The sequence below is a fragment of the Sorex araneus genome, chromosome 3 (genome assembly GCF_027595985.1).
Source record: "Sorex araneus isolate mSorAra2 chromosome 3, mSorAra2.pri, whole genome shotgun sequence".
Lineage (NCBI taxonomy): Eukaryota > Metazoa > Chordata > Mammalia > Eulipotyphla > Soricidae > Sorex > Sorex araneus.
The window spans coordinates 49,314,022-49,335,089 of record NC_073304.1 but is presented as its reverse complement, the minus strand read 5'-3'; the positions used below and the strand labels follow the sequence as shown (position 1 = coordinate 49,335,089).

At 40.4% G+C, this 21,068-nt stretch overlaps 1 protein-coding gene across 1 annotated transcript in view; it reads right to left on the bottom strand.

Moving 5' to 3' along the window:
• Window positions 1-3,064: 3,064 nt before the first annotated feature.
• Window positions 3,065-21,068, bottom strand: part of L2HGDH (L-2-hydroxyglutarate dehydrogenase) — a 45,447-nt gene continuing 27,443 nt past the window's right edge. The window contains exons 8-10 of the mRNA XM_004602007.3: window positions 19,042-19,199; window positions 14,326-14,457; window positions 3,065-5,073 (exon numbers count right to left, since the gene is read on the bottom strand). Coding sequence (XP_004602064.2) covers window positions 4,878-5,073; window positions 14,326-14,457; window positions 19,042-19,199 — 486 coding nt within the window. The 3' untranslated portion in view covers window positions 3,065-4,877. The remainder of the gene's footprint in view (window positions 5,074-14,325; window positions 14,458-19,041; window positions 19,200-21,068) is intronic.

The window sequence follows — 21,068 nt, the reverse complement described above, 5'->3', positions numbered from 1 at the left end:
AAGAAAGAAAGAAAGAAAGAAAGAAAGAAAGAAAGAAAGAAAGAAAGAAAGAAAGAAGGAAGGAAGGAAGGAAGGAAGGAAGGAAGGAAGAAAGAAAGAAAGAAAGAAAGAAAGAAAGAAAGAAAGAAAGAAAGAAAGAAAGAAAGAAAGAAAGAAAGAAAGGGAAAGAAAGAGAGGAAGAGAGAGAGAAAGAGAGAAAGAAAGAAAGAATCTCACCACCCCCTCTTGGGTCTTTTATTTAAGAATTCTTTACTTACTCTGGAATAGAAGTCCTCCTATATTTCATTAAATATTTCATTATCATTAAAAAAAAAAGAATTACTCCTGGCAGTGTTCAGAGGACCATACAGGGTGCTGGGAATCGAACTCACATTGGCCGCATGCAAGGCAAGGGCTCTACCTGCTGTACTATTTGCCCTGAAGTAGCAAATTTCTTATAGTAAAACTTTGCAATTACAGCAAAAACAATACCCCCAGAGAATCCATAAATAAACAATTCAAATAGCTCAGTAGAATAGAGGACTAGTTCAATAAATAATAATAAATCCAGAACGAAACCAATAATGTCACTTAAAAATAAACAGACTAGGGGCTGGAGATTATGGTATAGCCAACAGAGCATTTCCCTTGCTTGCTTGCCTTGCCCACTGACCAGTTTAATCGCCAGCATCACATATGGTTGACTGAGTTCACCCTGCCAGAGTGGTCCCTGAGCACAGAACCAGAACTAAGTCTTGAGCACCACTGGGTATGACCTTCAAAAAACAAAATTCAAAATAATAACCAGGATATTTTGTAACATTTTCTAAAAGACACTGCAAAGTAAGAAATGCAGGGTATATAGTATGCTACCATGTGTATTAAAAATAAAGGTATTCTATTTTTTATGTATATACATAAAAATATACGTATATTTTTATGGAGCGATAGCAAAGTGGGTAGGGTGTTTTCCTTACACGCGGTCGACCCGGGTTTGATTCCTCCACCCCTCTCGGAGAGCCCAGCAAGCTACCAAGAGTATCCCGCCCGCACAGCAGAGCCCGGCAAGCTATCCGTGGCATATCCAATATGCCAAAGACAGTAACAGCAAGTCTCACAATGGAGACGTTACTGGTGCCCGCTCGAGCAAATTGAGGAGCAACGGATGACAGTGACAGTGATATATATATACATATATATGACTATTTCTGAGATCATAAAAGATATTGACAATTTTGTTTTCTCCAGATTAAGTACCAGAATGCTAGAGTAGTGAGGAACACATTACTGTATAACTTGTGAACTTTCAAATTGATAAAAATGTTGAAGCTGTTCAAAATATCATGTTATTTCTTTGCTGTTTTTTTTGGGGGGAGGGAGTCACACCCGGTGATGCACAGGGGTTACTCCTGGCTCTGTACTCTGGAATTACTCCTGGCGGTGCCAAGGGGGACCATATGGGATGCTGGGAATCAAACCTGGATTGACCATGTGCAAGGCAAATGCCCTACCAGCTGTGCTATCGCTCCAGCCCCAATATCATGCTATTTCAAACAAAAAATTTCCAACATCATTATAAACATCCCCTTCAAGTGTTAAAAAATGCATTCTGATTAAAATGATACTATAAGAGGATATATGTATATGTAACAAAGAATTCAGTCATAAATTTGAGTCATAAAAAATTAATGCTATTTTTGATAGTCACTATGATCACAAAGAACTTATTCAACATTTCTCCCATTTACTCTGTCCCGCTTCCTCAAATTATTTCAAGCTACAAGTGCTGCCAGTCAAAGCAATGTCACAGGAAAGAGTAAGTGTCGTTGTCAACTCAGTTTCATGGTTGATTGCTGCAGTCTTCTCTGACTGTTGTGGTCTTCTCACAGTCCACCTGCCAGGAAGAGACTGGAGCAGGTACTCAGAGAGGAACATCTGCGCTAATAACACTTATGAGTCTCAGACCCAGAAGCCTGACCTGCTCCTTCCAAAATATTCTCTAAGAGGAACTTTATTTTATGGAAATCCAAAAGACTGATTAAATATTGTGCCCTGTCCCCACAAAAACTCTGGTATTTATACTTACATACATGCTGCTAGAAACAGAAATCAGATTCCCTGGAGCACCACTGTCTGAAGACAGCACTGAGCTCAGCAGACAGTGTCACTAGTACCAAACAGAAAGCCATTTGGGAGAAAAGGGAGGCATTTGAGCCACACTCAGCAATCCTCAGGGCTTATTCCTGGTTCATTGCTTAAAGTCATTCCTGGCAATGCTTGGGGTCTGTATGTGGTGAGAGGATCATATCAGGGTGCAAGGCTTTAACCGCTGTACTATCTCTCTAGTACCAAGGAATTCCCATTTTAGGAAGTAGAAAAGTGCTCAACTTTTTACTTAAAATCTAATTTACACTCCTTTTTTTTTTTCCCACACGGCAATGTTCCAGGCTTACTCCTTGCTCTGCACTCAGGAATCACTCCTGGTGGTGCTTGGGGAAGCATATGGGGTGCCCGGTTCAAACACAGGTCTGTCGTATGCAAGGCAAACACCTGACCTGCCATACTATAGCTCTGGACCCTTCTACCTTATTTTTAATATTACACAGAAATAAAAGTTGTTTGGTTGTTTTTGTTTTTACAGAGGAAAGACATGGCAGTTTTTGAGGCCCAGGATCACAAGGGTCCCACAAGACTAGGGAGCAATGTGGTAGCAGAAATCAATCTCAGGGCCTTGCTGCATGCCAAGTATATGCTCTACCCCTGGCATTATCTCCCTGCCCAGTTTTGTTGTTACTTTTAGTTATAGATTGGCTACTTACTAAACTTACAATAGTTCATGTTTACACACAAAAGAAATATTTGAGAGGCTGGAGCGATAGCACAGGGGATAGGGTGTTTGCCTTGCACGCGGCCGACCCAGGTTCAATTCCCAGCATCCCATATGGTCCCCTGAGCACCACCAGGAGTGATTCCTGAGTGCAAAGCCTGGAGTAACTCCTGAGCATTGCCAAGTTATGACCCCCCCAAAAAAAATTGAAGATTTTTTTAAATAAAAATTAAAATTATGTTCATAATACCAAGAAAGTTCATTAAAATAATTTTACTAATAAAATTTCCTTCTCTTTCAGAAATACACAGAATAAGAAAAACCTACTGGCAAATCTAAAATGTTTTACAAAGAGAGTAACTACACATTCAAAACATTTTAAATAATTTTTGTCACTTACACATTGGCGGGGGGAAGGGGACAGGCACAGACACAGAGAGAATGAGGACTGCTTTAATAAGGCCAGATATTTTTATAATTTCTGTCTTTCACATCTTAGTGTACATGCAATCTTACTGCTGATAAATTTGAGAATTGTAATATTTTTCTTGACAGTCTTGTAATGGAATAAAAAAAGCCTTGTGTGTCATATTTCCTGGAGTAATCAGTTGTTATGAAGAATCACAAGGGCCTGGTTCTTCAAGTTTGTGCAGTTTCTGAACATTTGCAAGATGTTCATCCAATCAAATAATCACCTAACAAATTTACCTGCCAGTGCTTCTTTTTAATATGAATTGGGAAAGAGTGGCCTTTAGGTTAATGGATGAGGTAGCTCAATCAATGTGATCATCGAGACTTAGAATGAAAAGGAAAAAAACAGAAAAGTTTTTTCTATCAGCCAAATGCACATTTCAACTCATCCCTAAAAAAACAAACAAAAATAAAAACCCTCAAATAGAAGATTAATCCTCAAAGAGTACATGTAAGAAATAAATGAAAATGTCTTGGTTAGATGGTGGTTCAATAATAAAAGTTTCACAATCAGTAGGCTGCTGTTTTCCACTCATATTTCCATTTTTCCAATTCTATTTCAGAATTACAAGAATCAGTTCAACAGATAACACATACATTGGGCATACATAACACATACGTTGGACATCAAGTTAAAAAATTCACAAAGGGGCTGCAGAGACAGCACAGTTGGGTAAGGGTCTTGTCTTGCATTCCAATCCTTGTTCTATTCCAGGCCTCTGAGCACTACAAGGAGTGATCCCTAAGTGCAAAGCCAGGAGTTAGCCTGAGCACCACTGGATATGACCCCCACCCCACCCCCCAAAAAGACACGTATGAATTTAGGGCACTTCTGTGGCTTACAAAAGTGAATGTTTCAGGTTATTTCCCAAAAATGAAAAAATTTTTTTTTTCATAAAAAGGATCCCGGAGCCTAAGAAAGAGCTTGAAAAGTTAGAGTGCATGCTTCCCATGTGAAAGACCTGGGTTTGAATCCTGACATTGTCAGTTCCCTAGAGCACCAATCAGTAACAGCCTCTGAGTACTGTCAGGTACGACTCAAACTCTTACCCAATGACCCCAAGAAAAAATTGCAGGATTTGGTATTTCCTAAAATACCAAAAAGACATGAATAATTAGTGATCTCAGGCAAAGTTTAAGAACCTCGATATAATTAAGGAACAGAAATATGAAGTGAATAGTTTTTACAGAGTTCTTTTGTTTGTTTGTTTGCTTGTTTTTGGTTTGGGGGGCATATCTAGCAGTGCTCAGAGATCACTCCTGGCCATGCTCAAGGAACCACGTGGGATGCAGAGGATCAAAGTTAGGTTGACCAGGCATGAAAGGTAAACATCCTAGCACTATCCTATCACTCCACCCCCTTAATTACTGAGTTCTGTATGTAACTGTCAAGATTTGAAAACTTCTCTGAGAAACTTCTATTTCTAAGTTCATTTAGTTTCTAAACCACAGAATGCTGAAGAATAGGCAACAACTACTCACAAAGAAGTAATGTTTACATTCATAGCGTAAGATCGTAAACTTAAAAAAAAAGATGCAATGAATACGTCCTACTTTCAGAGTATAGAGATTAGACTGCATACCTAACTCTTTTCATTATTTACAATTTAAATCTCAGTTGTACTTCATCTGCGATCATTCCAGAAATTGCAAGGGAAGAAGTAGCAGCAGGAGAAGGTGCATTTCTCACATGAAGAATGCGATTTCCAATATCCCCAACTCCTCCATCAAATATAAAATCTTCTACTAGATTTCCATCTTTATCCAAGGCTTGGGCTCGTACTCCAGCTGGACCTCTAAAAAGTAAAGGAGTAGGAGTCAACTGACTGAAAGAGACGGGACAAGTAGTTTCAAAGTATTCTGAAAACAATCATGTCTTTATTTCCTTAAATAACACAATTATGTGAAAGTCCAATAGGTTTGTGGTTAGCCAGAGACTGTGAGTTGTAGTTGGTAAGACTCATATCCTTAGTCTAGAGCATAATGCCTTCCACAGAACAGTGCAGTAAGTACTTCTCTCATGCATCCACAAACGCTGTGTGTTATAAATACCTGTCCTTTCCAAAGGTAGCAAGTAAGCTTACATTTACTTAGAGTAAGTAATTTTACATTTAAATTTAGTGTAAAATTTATTATTTAAAAAAATTCATGGGAATAATGAGGCTCTCCTGATTGATACAAATCAATGATAGGGATCGTGTCTGCTGCACTCCAGTATCTGCTACAGAATCCTATTTTTTGTTTTGATCATACACTATTAACATTTACAGAAAAAAAAATTTGCAAATAACAAGTTCTTGTTTTGTCATTTTTTCCCCCAACAGTTTAGTCTTCAATATCAGGATCATCTCCAATGAATCAAACAGAAGGAGATGACAGGAAAAGCACAAAAAAAGAATAAATGGCAACAGGTTACTATGGCAAGAGCCTTGACTTCTTAAACTTTTGTTTTATAAGACTTAAATTTACAGATTAAAGTTTTTCGTTTTTAAAATAATTAAAATTGGGCCGGAGCGATAGCACAGCGGGTAGGGCGTTTGCCTTGCACGCGGCCGACCCGGGTTCGATCCCTGGCATCCCATATGGTCCCCCAAGCACTGCCAGGAGCAATTCCTGAGTGCAAAGCCAGAAGTAACCCCTGAGCATCGCTGGGTGAGACCCAAAAAGAAAAAAAATTAAAATTTATATATCAAATGTTTTCTGAAACTATTGGAGGAAACCCAGTTTGAAAACAGTTACCTTATACACATCACAAATACTCAAGAAACCAGGAAACAAGTATTTTTTATTCGGAGTTAAATATTTGAAGATGATATTAAGAACAATATGAGAGCACTGCCCTCTAAGATCCTGAGCTCAGTGAGAATCAATAATAATAACAGTTATTATTTACCATGTACTTTATGAAAGAAATTCTCTGGTTTCATACTTAACCAGTCTAAGAGGCTGTCTGTTTACATAAACAACAAAGAGATTGGTAATTTGCCTGTAGTTAGTTATACAGCTACCCTTGCATTTGTAGACAGGTAAATCAGAATTACAATTGTAAAAGTCTGTAAAGAAAAGGAATAGGTTGCATGCCCCCTCAACCCCTCTCTCCCCCTCCCTCCTCCTCTCTCACACACTCTTTCTATTTGTCTTTTTTTGTTTGTTTGGGGGCCCTTCTTAGTGGTGTTTAGGCTTCTTCCTGGCTCTGTTCTCAGGGATCACTCCTGGCCATTTCAGGGGGCCTTATGTCGTGCCAGGGCTCAAACACAGGTCCACTCCATGCCAGGAAAGCATCCTACACTCTACTATCACTCGCCCACTCTCCCGTGTTCTCTCTTGAATGCATAGTCCTCTCTTTCTCTCCTCTCACACTTCTCTAATTAAATGTCTTTTCACAAAACTATTTTGGAAAAAGAAAAAGGAGGGGAGGGGAGGGGCGGGAAAGGGTGGGAGGAAGGAGAGGTGAGAGGGGGTTAGAGGGGAAGGGAAGGAAAGGTTAAGTCTCTGTGATATAGAAGCTTGCTGGGAATCTGTTAAACAGGAAACTTCTGAGTTGTAAGATTTTAGAATAAGAATCAGATATAATTAAGGCACAAAATGATGAAAGGAACTGTGTTAAAATTTTAGGGTAAAATACATGTGGGTGTATTAGCCAGTATGTTGGCCATTTTGTAGTTATCTGAAGCCAGAATTTTTGCTCCTTCTTAGAGAAAATTTTTCGCTCCTGCTTGGAAAATGCTGCTATTGCTATAGACAGCATCTATGAGTGTTTCTTGCCCTACGATTTGGCAGAAGGCCAAGGTGTCTGGGGTGCATAATGCCATGAACAGCCACTGATATTATACAGAGGTGGTTTTGTTTTGCTTTTAGTGCATTCACCTGACTCCTAAGCAGATGGATTTATGATTGTTTAACATTTTAAATATCTATACTTATTTCCCTATACTCCAAGTGTTCCAAAGCTATAGCCTAAACACTCAAAGTAACATATCATTTTTCAAGGTCCTCACTTTAGTTCACAGCCAAAAGTATCTATTTAACTATCTATTTAACATGTACTGCTCAAATTACCAAATTACTCACTTCACAAAACTTCAGAAAATGTTTTCTCATGATTACACAGCAGCATCCTCTCCCAACATATCTGCTTGCAATTTAATCTAAACACTTTTTTTTTTTTTTTGCTTTTTGGGTCACACCTGGCAGTGCTCAGGGGTTACTCCTGGCTCTGCACTCCGGAACTACTCCTGGCAGTGCTTGAGGGACCATATGGGATGCTGGGAATCGAACTGGGCTCAGCTACATGCAAGGCAAATGCCCTTTTGTACTATAGCGCCAGCCCTGCAATTTAATCTAAATTTTTATTTCTAAAGTTGGGGTAAGACAAATATCTTGAGAGTAAGCCCTTATACTATATTCCAAAACCACCCTCCATCCCCTTCCATGTGCACTTATACCTTGTATGTTGTAGAAGTAGGCTTAAGGTTGCATACCCCCCTCCCTACCCTCTCTCCCCTCCCTCCTCCTTTCTCACACACTCTATTTGTCATTTTTTGGTGTTTGATTAGGCCACAAACTTTTTATTTTTTATTTTGGGGGACAGGTAGCTGTACTCAGGGCTTACTGAGCTCTGGGCCCAGGGGACTATAGAGAATGTGAGCAACTGAACCCAGGTTAGCCACATGCAAGGCATGCTCTATACATCTGTACTCACTATACTATCTCTCTGGCCCCTAAAGCTAGAAACTTTGTCTGTTTGTTTGGGGGCCATACGTAGTATGGATCAGGTACCTCCTGGCAGACTCAGGGGGCCATATTGGGTACCCAGGATCGAACCAGGGTAGGTCACTGACAGACAAGCACCCTGTCCACTGTACTATCACACTGCCCTCTAAGGCTAGAAACAAGTCGTGCAAATTTAATCTGTATAAATTCAGCTGAATTTAATTCTTAGTGTCATTTATAATTTGCAATTATTATCTACAGCTAAATTTAATAGGAACATACATCTGAAACCTTTAAATACGTCTAGAAACAACAGGTGAATAAGGAATAATGACTTGCATTCACCAGTGAAGTGCTCTTATTGCTTTACTGTTCTGTAGCAGACAAAATTCTGTCGTCTATAAAACAGCTTTGACAATCTACATGAAACTTTTTTCACAAGCTTCGAATAGAACAATTCGGAGCAATTATAGAACAATTATAAAAGTTACAATACTGTTTTAGTATTATAACTCATCATAAAAACTAATGTTAAATCTAAAAATTAGTTGTTCACATGAACATATTTAAATTGGGAGTGATGGTATAGGGGAAATAAAACAATCCAAATTCTAAAACAGCAGGAAAGTGTAATTTTGGGGGGGTCTATTTTGGGGGTCACACACAGCAATGATCAGGGGTTACTCCTGGTTCTGCACTCAGGAATCACTCCTGGCAGTGCGGAGGGGACTGTATCAGATGCTGGGAATTGAACCCCTGGGCTGAGTGCAAGGCAAACGCCCTACTCACTGTGCTATTGCTCCAGCCCCAGGGAAGTATATTTTTGTCATTAATTTTCAACCTAATTTCATGAGAACATGTATTTTTCTCTGCCCAATTTCTGAATTTTGTTGAGAACTTTGTTTAGGGCATAGAACATTTTGAGCCTTAGGTTTTTTGTGGTCTTAAAAAATATGAAAAGTTAGACTGGAGCAATAGCACAGCGAGTAGGGTGTTTGCCTTGCACACAGCCTACCTAAGTTTGATTCCCAGCATCCCATATGGTCTCCTGAGCACCGCCAGGAGTGATTCCTGAGTACAGAGCCAGGAGTAACCCCTGTGCATCACTAGGTGTAACCCAAAAAGAAAAAAAAAGTCTACAATGGGAATGGGGAAGTCCTAAATCACCATTTCAATACAGTCATTAAACCAAGTGCCTGACCTGTGCCTTTGAAAATTTCCTAATATTTATTTGCTTGTTCATCTTCTATCAATAGACTTGTCTTAAAATTACCCATCACAACTGGAGCAAGAGAGATTGGATAGTAAGTAAGACGCTTGCCTTGCGTTCAGTCAACCAACCTGATGTGGCACCAAACATGGTCTTCTGAGCCCAGCCAAGAGTGATCTCTGAGCACAGAGACAGGAAAAAGTCCTGAGCACAAACAAATGTGGCCAAATCTATCACAACTGGGGATTTGTTCGGCTTGCACTTTCATACTCTATATTTTATAGTTCTATTAATTACAATTATGTAACAACTTTATAGCGACCCTCATATCTCTAGCAAATATTTTGTCTTAAACTGTATTTTAACTAAAACGGACCCAATATCATCTCTCTTCAATGAGTATTTGCCTAAGTACACATGTATCTGGAGTTAGGGGTGTTATACTCTGGCTAGCTGCTGGAGGATGGATCCCCATGGTGCTCACAGAACCATGTGATCAGTCAAAGGCAGAACACCAAAGTCAGTGATTTGAATCTACATTTCAATAACCGTATTTTTCATTTCTAGAAATTCTAATTGTATTGTTTCCTAATCTGCCTAGTTTTGCATATAGGTAACTTTGGTTAGACCCCCAGCACTTCATACGAGCATCTTCCTCATCTTTTCAGGCTATCAGCACATTTCGTTTAGGATTTCAAATTCCTTTGTTTTTTTGCTAGAGTGCCCTACTGTCATATTACATACCCAGACATATATATGTATATATACACACACATATGTATTTCAAAATATTTAGATTATGTTTTACTCAGATTGTCTTGGTGTTTTACGGTAGTTACCAAATTCTCTACACTAGTATCTCTCGACAAAGGGAGATTTTGCCCCCTAGAGGACATCTGGCAACGTCCAGTACTACTACTGGTTGTCACACCATAACCAGAGAAATATTGCTGGCCCCTAGTTGGTAGAAGCCAGGAAAGTTATAAAACATCCTGCAATAACTGGACAGCCTCCCAGTATAATTAATTATCTGGTCCCCAAAATCCAAAATGCAAAACTGAGAAATCCTGATCTAGATCACCTTTATTGCAGGGATTATTTGTCTTGCTCCTCTGCATTTCACACTGACATGATATAGTTATCACTCATGATGAAAAAATTTGGCCTGATAATTTATTCTATAATCCTTCAGAGAAGTCATCTTTAAAACCAATTTGAAAAAAATGAGGATATCTTGGTACATATGGCGGACATCTACAGTCTTTTACATACTAACATGGCGAACAGAGACACACAGCCATTAGACTACCATGTCAAAATTAATCAAGAATAAATCAAAGGATATTAGAGCTAAAATTAAGAATCTTAGACTCATTTAACAATGAAAAATTTGTACACCTAATTAATTCAATAATTTTAAAAGTATAACTTTTTATTAATCTTTATTATATTCTATATTATAAACATATGTGTATTAAATTTTAATATATAATAGTTATATATTGTAATATAACTTTATATTACTTTATATTGATACTCTTTGTGTTCCTGGAGCAAGCAGACGCCATTGGGCTACACTAGCATGTGACGGGGATGAATGGAGACATTACTGGTGCCCGATGGAGCAAATTGGTGAGCAATGGGATAGTGATACAAGTGATATGACAGTCTAATGTTCATCAGTAACTTCTTTTTGTGTTATTTTTTTTGGGAGGAGAGGCAATGCTCAGGGGTTACTCCTGGTTCTGCATTTAGGAATCACCCATGGCATTCCGGGAATCAAACCCAGGTCGGTCACATGCAAAACAAGTTACTTACCTCCTGTACTATCTAGCCACTCATCAGGAATTTCTTGCCCAATATGCTGTGGCGAGGCAATGAAAAGTCAAGGATGAATGGCCTTTCATGAGCTCTGCAGTTTAAAGACTTCATCTTGGGAAAAACAAGCCACTAAAAGTGCTGTTTTGGGGACTGAAGAGATAGTACAGTGGGTTGTGCTTGGTTCCCACGCAGCCAACCTGGGTTCAATGTCTGGCACCTCATATAGTCCCTGCGCCTGACAAGAGTAATCCCTGAGAAAAAAGTCCGGAGTAAGCCCTCAGCACCACTGGGTGTGGCACAAAAAATTGCCCTGGTCCTCTTTCATGATACAGTACTGTTTAATTCGCTGACTCAATATTAACAACAGAGCACCTATGGTTTTACTAGGCTGCAAGTTGAATGAAGCAAGGCGAGGCTTGTGCTTCTAACTATGGGAAAGTGTCCTGATTTTATTTTTATTTAGTATTTTAGGTATACACCATGGCACCAAGAATAGTGTAATTAATCCCTCCACCCTCTTTTCAAAAACAGAATAGTTTAAGAATAAAGCATTCCTGGGGCTTGAGTGAGAGTACAGTGGGTAGGGTATTTGCCTTGCACACGACCAACCTGGGTTTGATCCCTGGCACCCCCATATGGCTCCACAAGCCCACAAGGAGTGATCCCAAGCAGGAGACAGGAGCAGGAGTCAGCCTGGAGTACTGCCAGTGGTGGTCCCAAAACAATGAAAAAGAATAGAGAAAGCATAACTAATAAAGCCCCCACCCTCACGGGGCTCCATGGATCTATTCTTGTTTCTTCCCAGAGGTAAGTAACTATTTCCTAAATTGGGTGTTCATCACTCACACACTTGCTCGGTTTTTCATCGCATGTGTGATGCAATGGAAAACCATTATTTAATATATGTATTTGTCTTGCTCCTCAGTATTTCACATAACATGATATAGTTATCATTCATGATGAAAACATTTGCCTGATAATTTACTCTATAATCCCCCCAAATGACTTCATTATAAAAATCAATTTGAAAAAATGAGGGAAGCATTATTTAACACGTATAAATGATATCAAAAGGTATTCTGCCTCTTTCTTTCTGTTACTGATCATTTCCTACATCGACAGCTGTAAGAATCCAGGAAAGAGAAAGCAACTGCCGAGTGATTTCAGCTTCTCTAGCTCCAAGAAAAATCATCTGCAGTTAGGCTGAACTTATTCTCAAGTGCATCTGCCTACAGTACTGTGGGTCTACTTCTACTACAAAGTATTAACACTGATAACTGAATTCGCACCCTTACAATCACTCAAACTCACAAATCCCAGTTAAGTACTATCTTATGAAATCCAACAGTCAGCCCTCTATGAAAAAACTGATAAGTGTATCTGGAGAGTGAGCTCACATAATCCATTTATACAGAGAGCTCGCTATGCCCACTTAGTGTGTTTTTCAAGGAATATTAATAGCAGTAACAGAAACCAGATTTGACCAATCTGTTTTCAGGTATAATACATAATAAGCCTGCTAAAGTACACCACTGAAAACATAAAAGCTTTTATTTATAGGCAAGTGAAAGGAAACAAGGCCTAGATATTTTTGTCCCTTCCATTTCAGAATGTGAGCAGAAGAGTGAGAGCATTACCAGTAAAAGCGCTAGCTGGGTTTTCAGAGTCTTTCTAAGGATCCATAGAGGTTACTCTGATAATAATACATTAGTCAGATTCAGACCAGGACGGTCCCCTAGGGGAGACAGCTGACATGGTTATGTTCTCTTCCCAGATACACTGTCAAGACAACTGACATTTTATACCAGGCAAGTTTCAGCAGCTGTTATTGAAGAGACAGACACTTAGTCCCTAGGGATTAATGGAGGGATAGATTAAGGCAGAAAGAGTAAATGTACATTAAAGTACAGTGCTGGGGAGCTGGGGTGGGAGGAAAAAAATAAATAAAGTACAGTGTTGATTGGACCTAAAGAAGGAATGGCTTGTTCAGGGGAAAAACAAGGCAAACACGCCCCAAAATATTAACAAGAGAAAATAAAATAGACTTGGATGCATTTAAAATAATACAGGCCAAGTCCAAAATGACTTTTATTTTAAAAATTATTATTATTTTTTTTTTTGCTTTTTGGGTCACACCCGGCGATGCACAGGGGTTACTCCTGGCTCTGCACTCAGGAATCATCCCTGGCGATGCTCAGGGGACCATATGGGATGCTGGGAATCGAACCCGGGTTGGCCGCATGCAAGGCAAACGCCCTACCCGCTGTGCTATTCCTCCAGCCCCAAGAAAAAATATTTTAAAAGTTACCTTTCCTTTGATCTATGTCCATCATCAAGGACTAGACTGTTACTATGTTACTTCCCACTTCTGCCCTTCTGTTTGATTCTGAGTGGAGCAGGGGACAAGAAAGAATAAAAGAAATACAGAGAAAGCAAAGAAGGAGGCCAGGTAGGGATCTGCAACGCATGCCTTGCATGTATGAGGCCCTGGGTCTGATCCTTGGAACTCCTCCCAAATATTCCAGGTATCGGAAAGTGTTTCCAAAGGTATTAAGAATGATTCAAAACACAATGTCTTGCCAAGTTTAGCTTCTATTAGATTAAGCTGGTAACTGATGATCGTATATAGAATTAACATCGAAAGATATTATGTCACAAGAGTTAATGGCCAGAGAGATTTTTTTTAAATTTAAATTTCAGAAAAAAAAATTTTTTTGAGGGGGTACCAGGAATCAAACCCAAGGTCTCATACATGTAAATCACACTCTACCACTAAGGTACATCCCAGGACCTCTGGCTATACGAATGACAGTTAGACAAAAAGGTGAAGGTGACCTCACAATATACAGCAACAATGACTTTCAGTGTAATGGCTATGGTAGTCTAGCTCAGTGTTTCTCACCTTTTTTTCCCAACCGTGGTCCCCTTCCAACCTATTTCCTTCCTGTGATCCTCTTCACATCCTATGGTTGGCTCCCTTGTCTTGTGCCATGTTCCCCTCTTTGAACCATCTCTCCCTGTGCCTCCCTTGGAATATCCCACAGGGAGCCATATGGTTCCCAGCTGAGAAACACTGGTCTAGATAATTGAAGTGTATCAGCTCAAGCATGAAGGGTCCTGAAGCAGGCATGCCCCAAACACACAGGGCAACGGGCACTCGACAGCTCACTGAAGCCCCACATTGTGAGCAGCCCCACATTCAGGTGATTTTTAAAGTGTACTGAGGACTCACTGCCCAGTCAAATTTTTCTCCCAAGTTCACCAGGGCATGGCTGCATTTAGGACCAGCATGGCTTTTCCCTACCTTACAATATCACTGAGAGCAATTTCAGGGATGAACTTTTGAAGTTGCTTCACTGTTGCACTGAGAAAACAAGCCTTATACATTTCATTTATGCCATAGGAGAAGTGCTGGGACACCAATTTCATCAAGCCACTGAAGAAGAAAAAGAAAAACATCGTAACAAGAAAATGAACATCTTTTGTACTACAAAATACCTTTATAACTATTAAGAGTTTCTTTCAGATGCAGCATCCCAGAAATCTAGACAAAATTAGAAAAATCAACTTTTGGTTAACATAAACTTTTGGTCATATTATAAAAAGAAACTTTATCAAAGGAATACCTACCAAATAAAGTGGGGTTTTATAAAAACAAAACAAAAAATAAACCTCCCAACAGCAAGACTTTCTAATGCAAATGTTACATATTTCCAACATATCTAAAAGGCTTCAAATTTTTTTATTTCCACTTTTAAAGCAATTCTGTGTTAATATATTTTGGAGTTTACATGGAATAGGTAAGGCCTACATATGTAAATTTCCCCCTTACACTTGATACAAACACTGTGGGTTTACAAAGTCATTCATGATGATTTGTTACAGGCATTCAATATTCCAAAACCAAACCCACCACCATTACACCTTCCCTCCACCACTGTCTCCAATTTTCTCAACATTTTCCTGAAGCCTGCTCCCACAGCAGGCCCTCAATAATTAATTTTATATTGTTTGTTATCAAGAATTTGCTAATAGAATGATCATAAAATGCTTTCTTAGAAGAAAGCTAGTGAAAATTTTTGTATCTCACCATGGAGCCATGAAGTCCTTATACAAGAGATTACTAAGAGATGTTGTTACAGGTTAAGCCTAATGTGTTTGTTTTGTAACAGGCTTTGAATTTTACAGAGCTTTAAAATTAGGGCATTAAACAAGTACCACAGCTACTATATCTTTTCTTGGTTTCATGGGGCCACATGTTATGATGCTTAGGAGCTCAGGGGATGCGAATACAGTGTCGAGAATTAACCCAGGCCTCCTGTGCTAAAAGCTTGATGAGCTTCAAGCTATCTCTCTCTACTTCCTTCCCTCAGGAAAAGGTAACATGTCTTAGTAGGGATTTTTAAATATATAACTGCAAAGCCTAAGCCTTTTTACAAGAACACATGTCGGAAGGCCTATCCTACACCTTCTGTTTCCAGATCTGTGGACGGTGAAACCCAATTATGGCTCTAAAAGCTTTCTGGTGATTTTGATGTGAAGCCCTCTTGAGAGCAACACTTGTGAAAGGACCAGTAAAATACCTCCTGAGTTACAAATATGCATCGTAGGCCAACAAAATAGCACTGTTCATTTTCCATAAGAGGAAACAACTTTGGTTATCAGCAATGTCTCCCAGGGGTTACAAAATGATGGTGACCAGCTTAAAACGATCTAATCGAAGTAAGTCATCTACTGATTTTTTGAGAGAAACCTTTAAAAGTAAAAATAACTAAAAGGTCTTGTAGGTGATCCTGGGAGGGGAGGTGTTCCCGGCGCGCCTTCCGCCCAGAGATGAACCAAGAGCCGCGGCACGAGAAGCAGAGCCTCCCGCCTACTGACTGTGATCCTGAGGTCTCCTAACCCATTTTGGCACCAGAGCAGACTCTTGCAGCCATCCATTTTGACTGTGAACTGAGCTAAAATATTAGAAACCCAAAACCGCGCGGCCGCTATTGCGGCCGCGCGGACTCAAAGTCTTCACCTTTGCCAAGGAAGAGAAATTATTAGATGATGCTTATTCAGCAGGCCTGATTGTTGGGGAAAATTTCCAATCAACAATAGTGAGTTCTGTATGGAAATATGAAATGTACTCAATATATAGAGAGAATAATGGGAATATCATCAGCTACTTAGATGGGGGGAGGGGTGGGAGGGGGATGTATTGGGGTTCTTGGTGGTGGAACGGGTGCACTGGTGAAGGGATGGTGATTTAATCAGTATTTGACTGTGACTTAAACCTGAAAGCCTTGTATTTTTTTGTTTTCACGGTGGTTCAATAAAATATTTCTTTAAAAAAAAAAATAACTAAAAGGTTAATAAAACCAGTCTTAAATGTGTCAGATACAGAACTGGCCTTTGGTCTTGTTCCTTCTTTGAAAATAGAGATTTATGATTTGACTTATCTCCCTTTCCCTTTCTTTTGTTGTCGCTGAGATGGCCACTGGTCACTCTTGGTTGCAAGGCTTGTACACTGATCCTGCTCTTTTTTGGATTTCCTTTTTGGGAGTGGGGGGTCCGGGGGGGGGGTCATCACACCCAGGGGTTTTCAGAGTAATGTGCTGAAAACTCCCAGTGTAGTTCTCAGGGTAATGTGCAGTGCTGGGGATAGAACAGGGGGCTCTGTCAGCAATGTGGAGCACTCCAGTTCTATGGACCATCTCCTTTGCTCCAACTGTCATCTTATTATTATTTTATTATTATTAGTTTGGAGACCACATACAGCAGTACTCAAGGGTCCCTCTGCACTCAGGGATCACTTATGGTGGTGCTCAGAAGACCATATGGGATGTCAGGGATCAATCTCAGGTGGCTACATCCAAGGTAAGCACCATATCTGTTGTACTATCTCCCTGGCCCTGATCTTCATTCTATTTCAACCAAGATATGCTCGCGCATAAGAACTTTCTGGAGATAGTTAAAACAGTTAAGCGTTTACTTTTTGTTGTTTTTGGTTTTTGCCACACTTGGAGATGATGAGGAGTTACCTCAGGCTCTGCGCTCAGGAATTACTCATGACAGTGCTCAGGAGACCATATGGGATGCTGGGGATTGAAACCGGGTCAGTTGTGTGTAAGACTAGCACCCTACTTGCTGCACTCTTTCTGGCCCCCTTAGCTCTTACTTTAGACTAATGAATAAATCAACATATCAATGACAAATACATGGATTTAACCAATAAGCAGAATATTAAGTTTAAATTTCCTACGTTAAAAATATAAGCACATGAGCTTTCCAGCCCCGCGCGAGATCGACCCCAGAGGCAACTGAACCACTTTGGACACGAGCGGCGCCCCCAAAATGCCTCCAAACTGTGTGCTCGGAGCTTCTGGCCCAGGCGCTGCCGGCGGGGTATGGTCTTTTCTCTCTCAACTCTTTCTTTTTGAACGCAGCGAGGCAATAGCTGGTTTTTAGACTATGCAGGAAGTCCGGGAAAGCCGATGGGGCGGGACTTCCGGATCCGCCCTGTGCCGGCCGGCATTTAAGCACAGAGCCATGTGGGGACGCTCCTTTCCGGCCCCGCGCGAGATCGACCCCGGAGGCAACTGAACCACTTTGGACACGAGTGGCGCCCCCAAAATGCCTCCAAACTGTGTGCTTGGAGCTTCTGGCCCAGGCGCTGCCAGCGAGTGATGTAATTAACAAAAGAATTTTCCCTGGACTTCATATAGAAATCTAAAGCCGCGCGACCTAATATCTCTTGATTGTCAGCAACGTGTAAATGTTCCTTTTTGGCAGGGCTTACTGTGGGGGGAAACTCCAAACAATAGTACTGAGTTTTTTGTTGAAGGGTAAAAGATTGTAGCGATAGAATTTTAGGCAGAATTTTCCCTGGACTTTATATAGAAACCCAAAACCGCACGGCCGCGGCAGCCTAATGTCATCTAATCATCAGCAATATGAAATGGTTTCTTTGTAATGGGTTTGACTTTGGGGGGACCATAATAGGGTTAAAGTTTGTAGCGACGTGTAATTTCTGGCTGTACTTTCCCTGGACTTTATACAGAAATTCAAAGCCGCGAGGACGCTGCCATGGCCGCGCAACCTATTGTCATTTAATCATCACCAATATGAAATGGTTCCTTTTTAACGGGTCGGACTTTGGTGGGAAATCCTAACAAGAATAGTAAATCTTGTGCTGAAATATTGAAGGCTACCAAAGTGGTAGCCATCTCTATAGACTGAACTAAGCCATATCCCCACGCCGGCTGAGAAGAAATATCCTTCTTTCTCGGGAAGAAACGCGGCATAGCGTTAACCATAGTATGATGTCCATTAAGCTGACACGGACCTGGTGGTGTGGGAATGGGATACAAGGGAATAAATTATTATGTACTTGGAACAGCGGGACGCTGGTGGAATCTCGAGCCGGGGCCGATACCAGCATATTACTTTTGGTTCCAGAAACTGTTTGCAGACATTCTACCAGACTATCAACTAAGCCAGAGCCCCACACCGGCTGATGACGGGAAATAACCATCTTTTTTGGTTTGTTTTCCCTTTGTCAGGCAGCGTGGTGATTACTAAACAGGCGTGATCTCGGTGGCGCGGGACGAGGGGGGAAAAAAATAGAAAAGTTATGTAACAAACAGCGGGACTTAATATCTCTACATTCTCAGCAATGGAGAGCCATCAAATGCTTCCTTGACAGTGGGACTGTCTTTTCCTTTTTGGGGGGAAACCCTAGCAACAATAGTGAGTTATGTGTTGAAACATAGAATGTAACCAAGATAAAGCATAAATGAAGTGAAACTTATCACTTACAAGGGCGGGGACTGGGGGGGCGGGAGGGGGCGGGAGGTATAATGGGGTGGTTGGTGATGGAATATGGGCACAGGTGAAGGGAAGGGTGTTTGAGTATTGTATAACTGACATAATCCTGAGAACTATGTAACCCTCCACATGGTGATTCAATAAAATTTAAATTAAAAAATATATATAAGCACATGAAATATTTTTCTAGAACAAATAAAGTCTTTACCTCTTTATGACTGCATCCATAACATCTCTGGCACTGAAGTCAAAGGGTTTGTAGCCCTCTCTTTTAAAGGCAAGAACTGCATTAGGTCCTAGCCAAATACTGCCATCCATCTTTGGAGTGAAGTGAACTCCTAGGAAAGGAAATCGGCTATCTGGGACCTACGGATTTTACACAGCAAAAAATTATATGCACTGCATCATTGATGGAAACATTCAACTGGGAATGTAAAAATACTTTCTTCCTCTGTTTCAAATGTGCATTGTGTTTGGTCTGTACTCAGCTCAGCATTTCCATATTTTTGCTAAGAAATCTCACAGAGGAAACAGTGCTATCGACACTAATGGACACTGTTCAATTCATCGCTCTTTCTGGAGAAAACAAAACCAAGAAAAGAAATTTTAAGAAAGAAAGAACCGTTATCTTTTTTCAGGTTATTCTGTGTCCGCCCCCTGTAAATTCCCCCCATCAGTGATGTATGTGGTTAGCAAAAACAATCTGAGCTGCCACAGAGAAGCATGTGAATATTCAATCAGCAAAGATGCCTATTGAGTGCAATGTATTAGGTTGAAGCTGATGTTTTAGCAAAGTCAAAAAACATTAAATAGATGAATAGTGGCAACCATATCTGGTTAAACTAGCAGCTTCTGAGAGAAGGAAAACTCTTCATTTAGATAAGCAAGAGACCAGTATGAAAATAATAGCTGGGATTGATCATGCTGGACAATATCTGAGAGTTAAAAGGAGGTAAAGGGACATTCTTGATAAACTTTCAGTATCAATATTGCAAACCACAATGCCCAAAGGGGGGAAGGGGGAGGGAGAGGAAGAAGGAGAGAGAGGAGGAGAGAGGGGGAGAGGGGGAAGGAGAGAGGGAGCGAGGGGGGAAGAGAGAGAGAGAAAGAGAGAGAGAGAGAGAGAGAGAGAGAGAGAGAGAGAGAGAGAGAGAGAAGTGCCTGCCACTGAAGCAGTCTTAGGGTGGGGGGTGGGAAGTGATGGGAGGGAACCTGGGGACAGTGGTGCTGGGAAATGTACACTAGTGGAGGGATGGGTGTTGGAATACCGTATGACTGAAATCCAATAATGAACAGCTTTGTAAGGGTCTATCTCACAGGGATTCAATTAAAAAGTTTAAAAACTAAATAAAGAGTTCTATCTTTCAGAAAGTGTGGAAGGGAAGAGAAGGCACAGATAAGAAGCAGCAAGGGCCAGGTCAGGGAATTAGGGTAAAAAGATGGTGTGTACAAAGAGGGTACAAAGAATGATAGAGCTGGAGGCTGGAGCGATAGAATAGTGGGTAGGGCATTTGCCTTGCATGCAGCCAACCCGGGTTCAATTCCCAGCATCCCATATGGTCCCTGAGTACAGAGCGAGGAGTAACCCTTATGCATCGCCAGGTGTGACCAAAAAAAAAATGATAGTGCCAAATATCCACACCAGAGTCAGCAAGACTGAAATCAAGAGACCCAAACTTTAGCAACCAAACTTAGAAAGGTGCCTGTCAAGAGGGCAGGCTGGAGAGAGGTGGGCTGAGGAGGAAACCTGAGAACATTAGTGGGGGGAAGTTGACACTGGTGGTGGGATTGGTGCTGCAAAATCCTGTCAAAAATTCAACTATGAGTAATTCTGTAAATCATGGTGCTTTAAGAAAAATTTTAAAAATCACAAAAAGAGGGTGTTCGAGCATTGTATAACTGAGACTTAAACCTGAAAACTTTGTAACTTTTCACATGGTGATTCAATTAAAAAAAAATCACAAAAAAGAATCAAATAAGCGATAATATTTAATCATTTAAAAATGATTAGATTCCATCTGTCTTTCACACTAACGGAACCAGAGTGACCAACATCGCCTTTTTTGCACCTCCAGATAATGAATTGAGAAAAAAAATTAAGTTCCTACAGAGAATAGTTCTCTTTGAATGCTTCTTCCACCAAAGAGGAGGCAGAATCAGATTCTTTCTTGACAATTCTTTCCCATGGTATTCTTTTCATACTTATTTTCTGGAGACATGCCATTGTCCAACTAA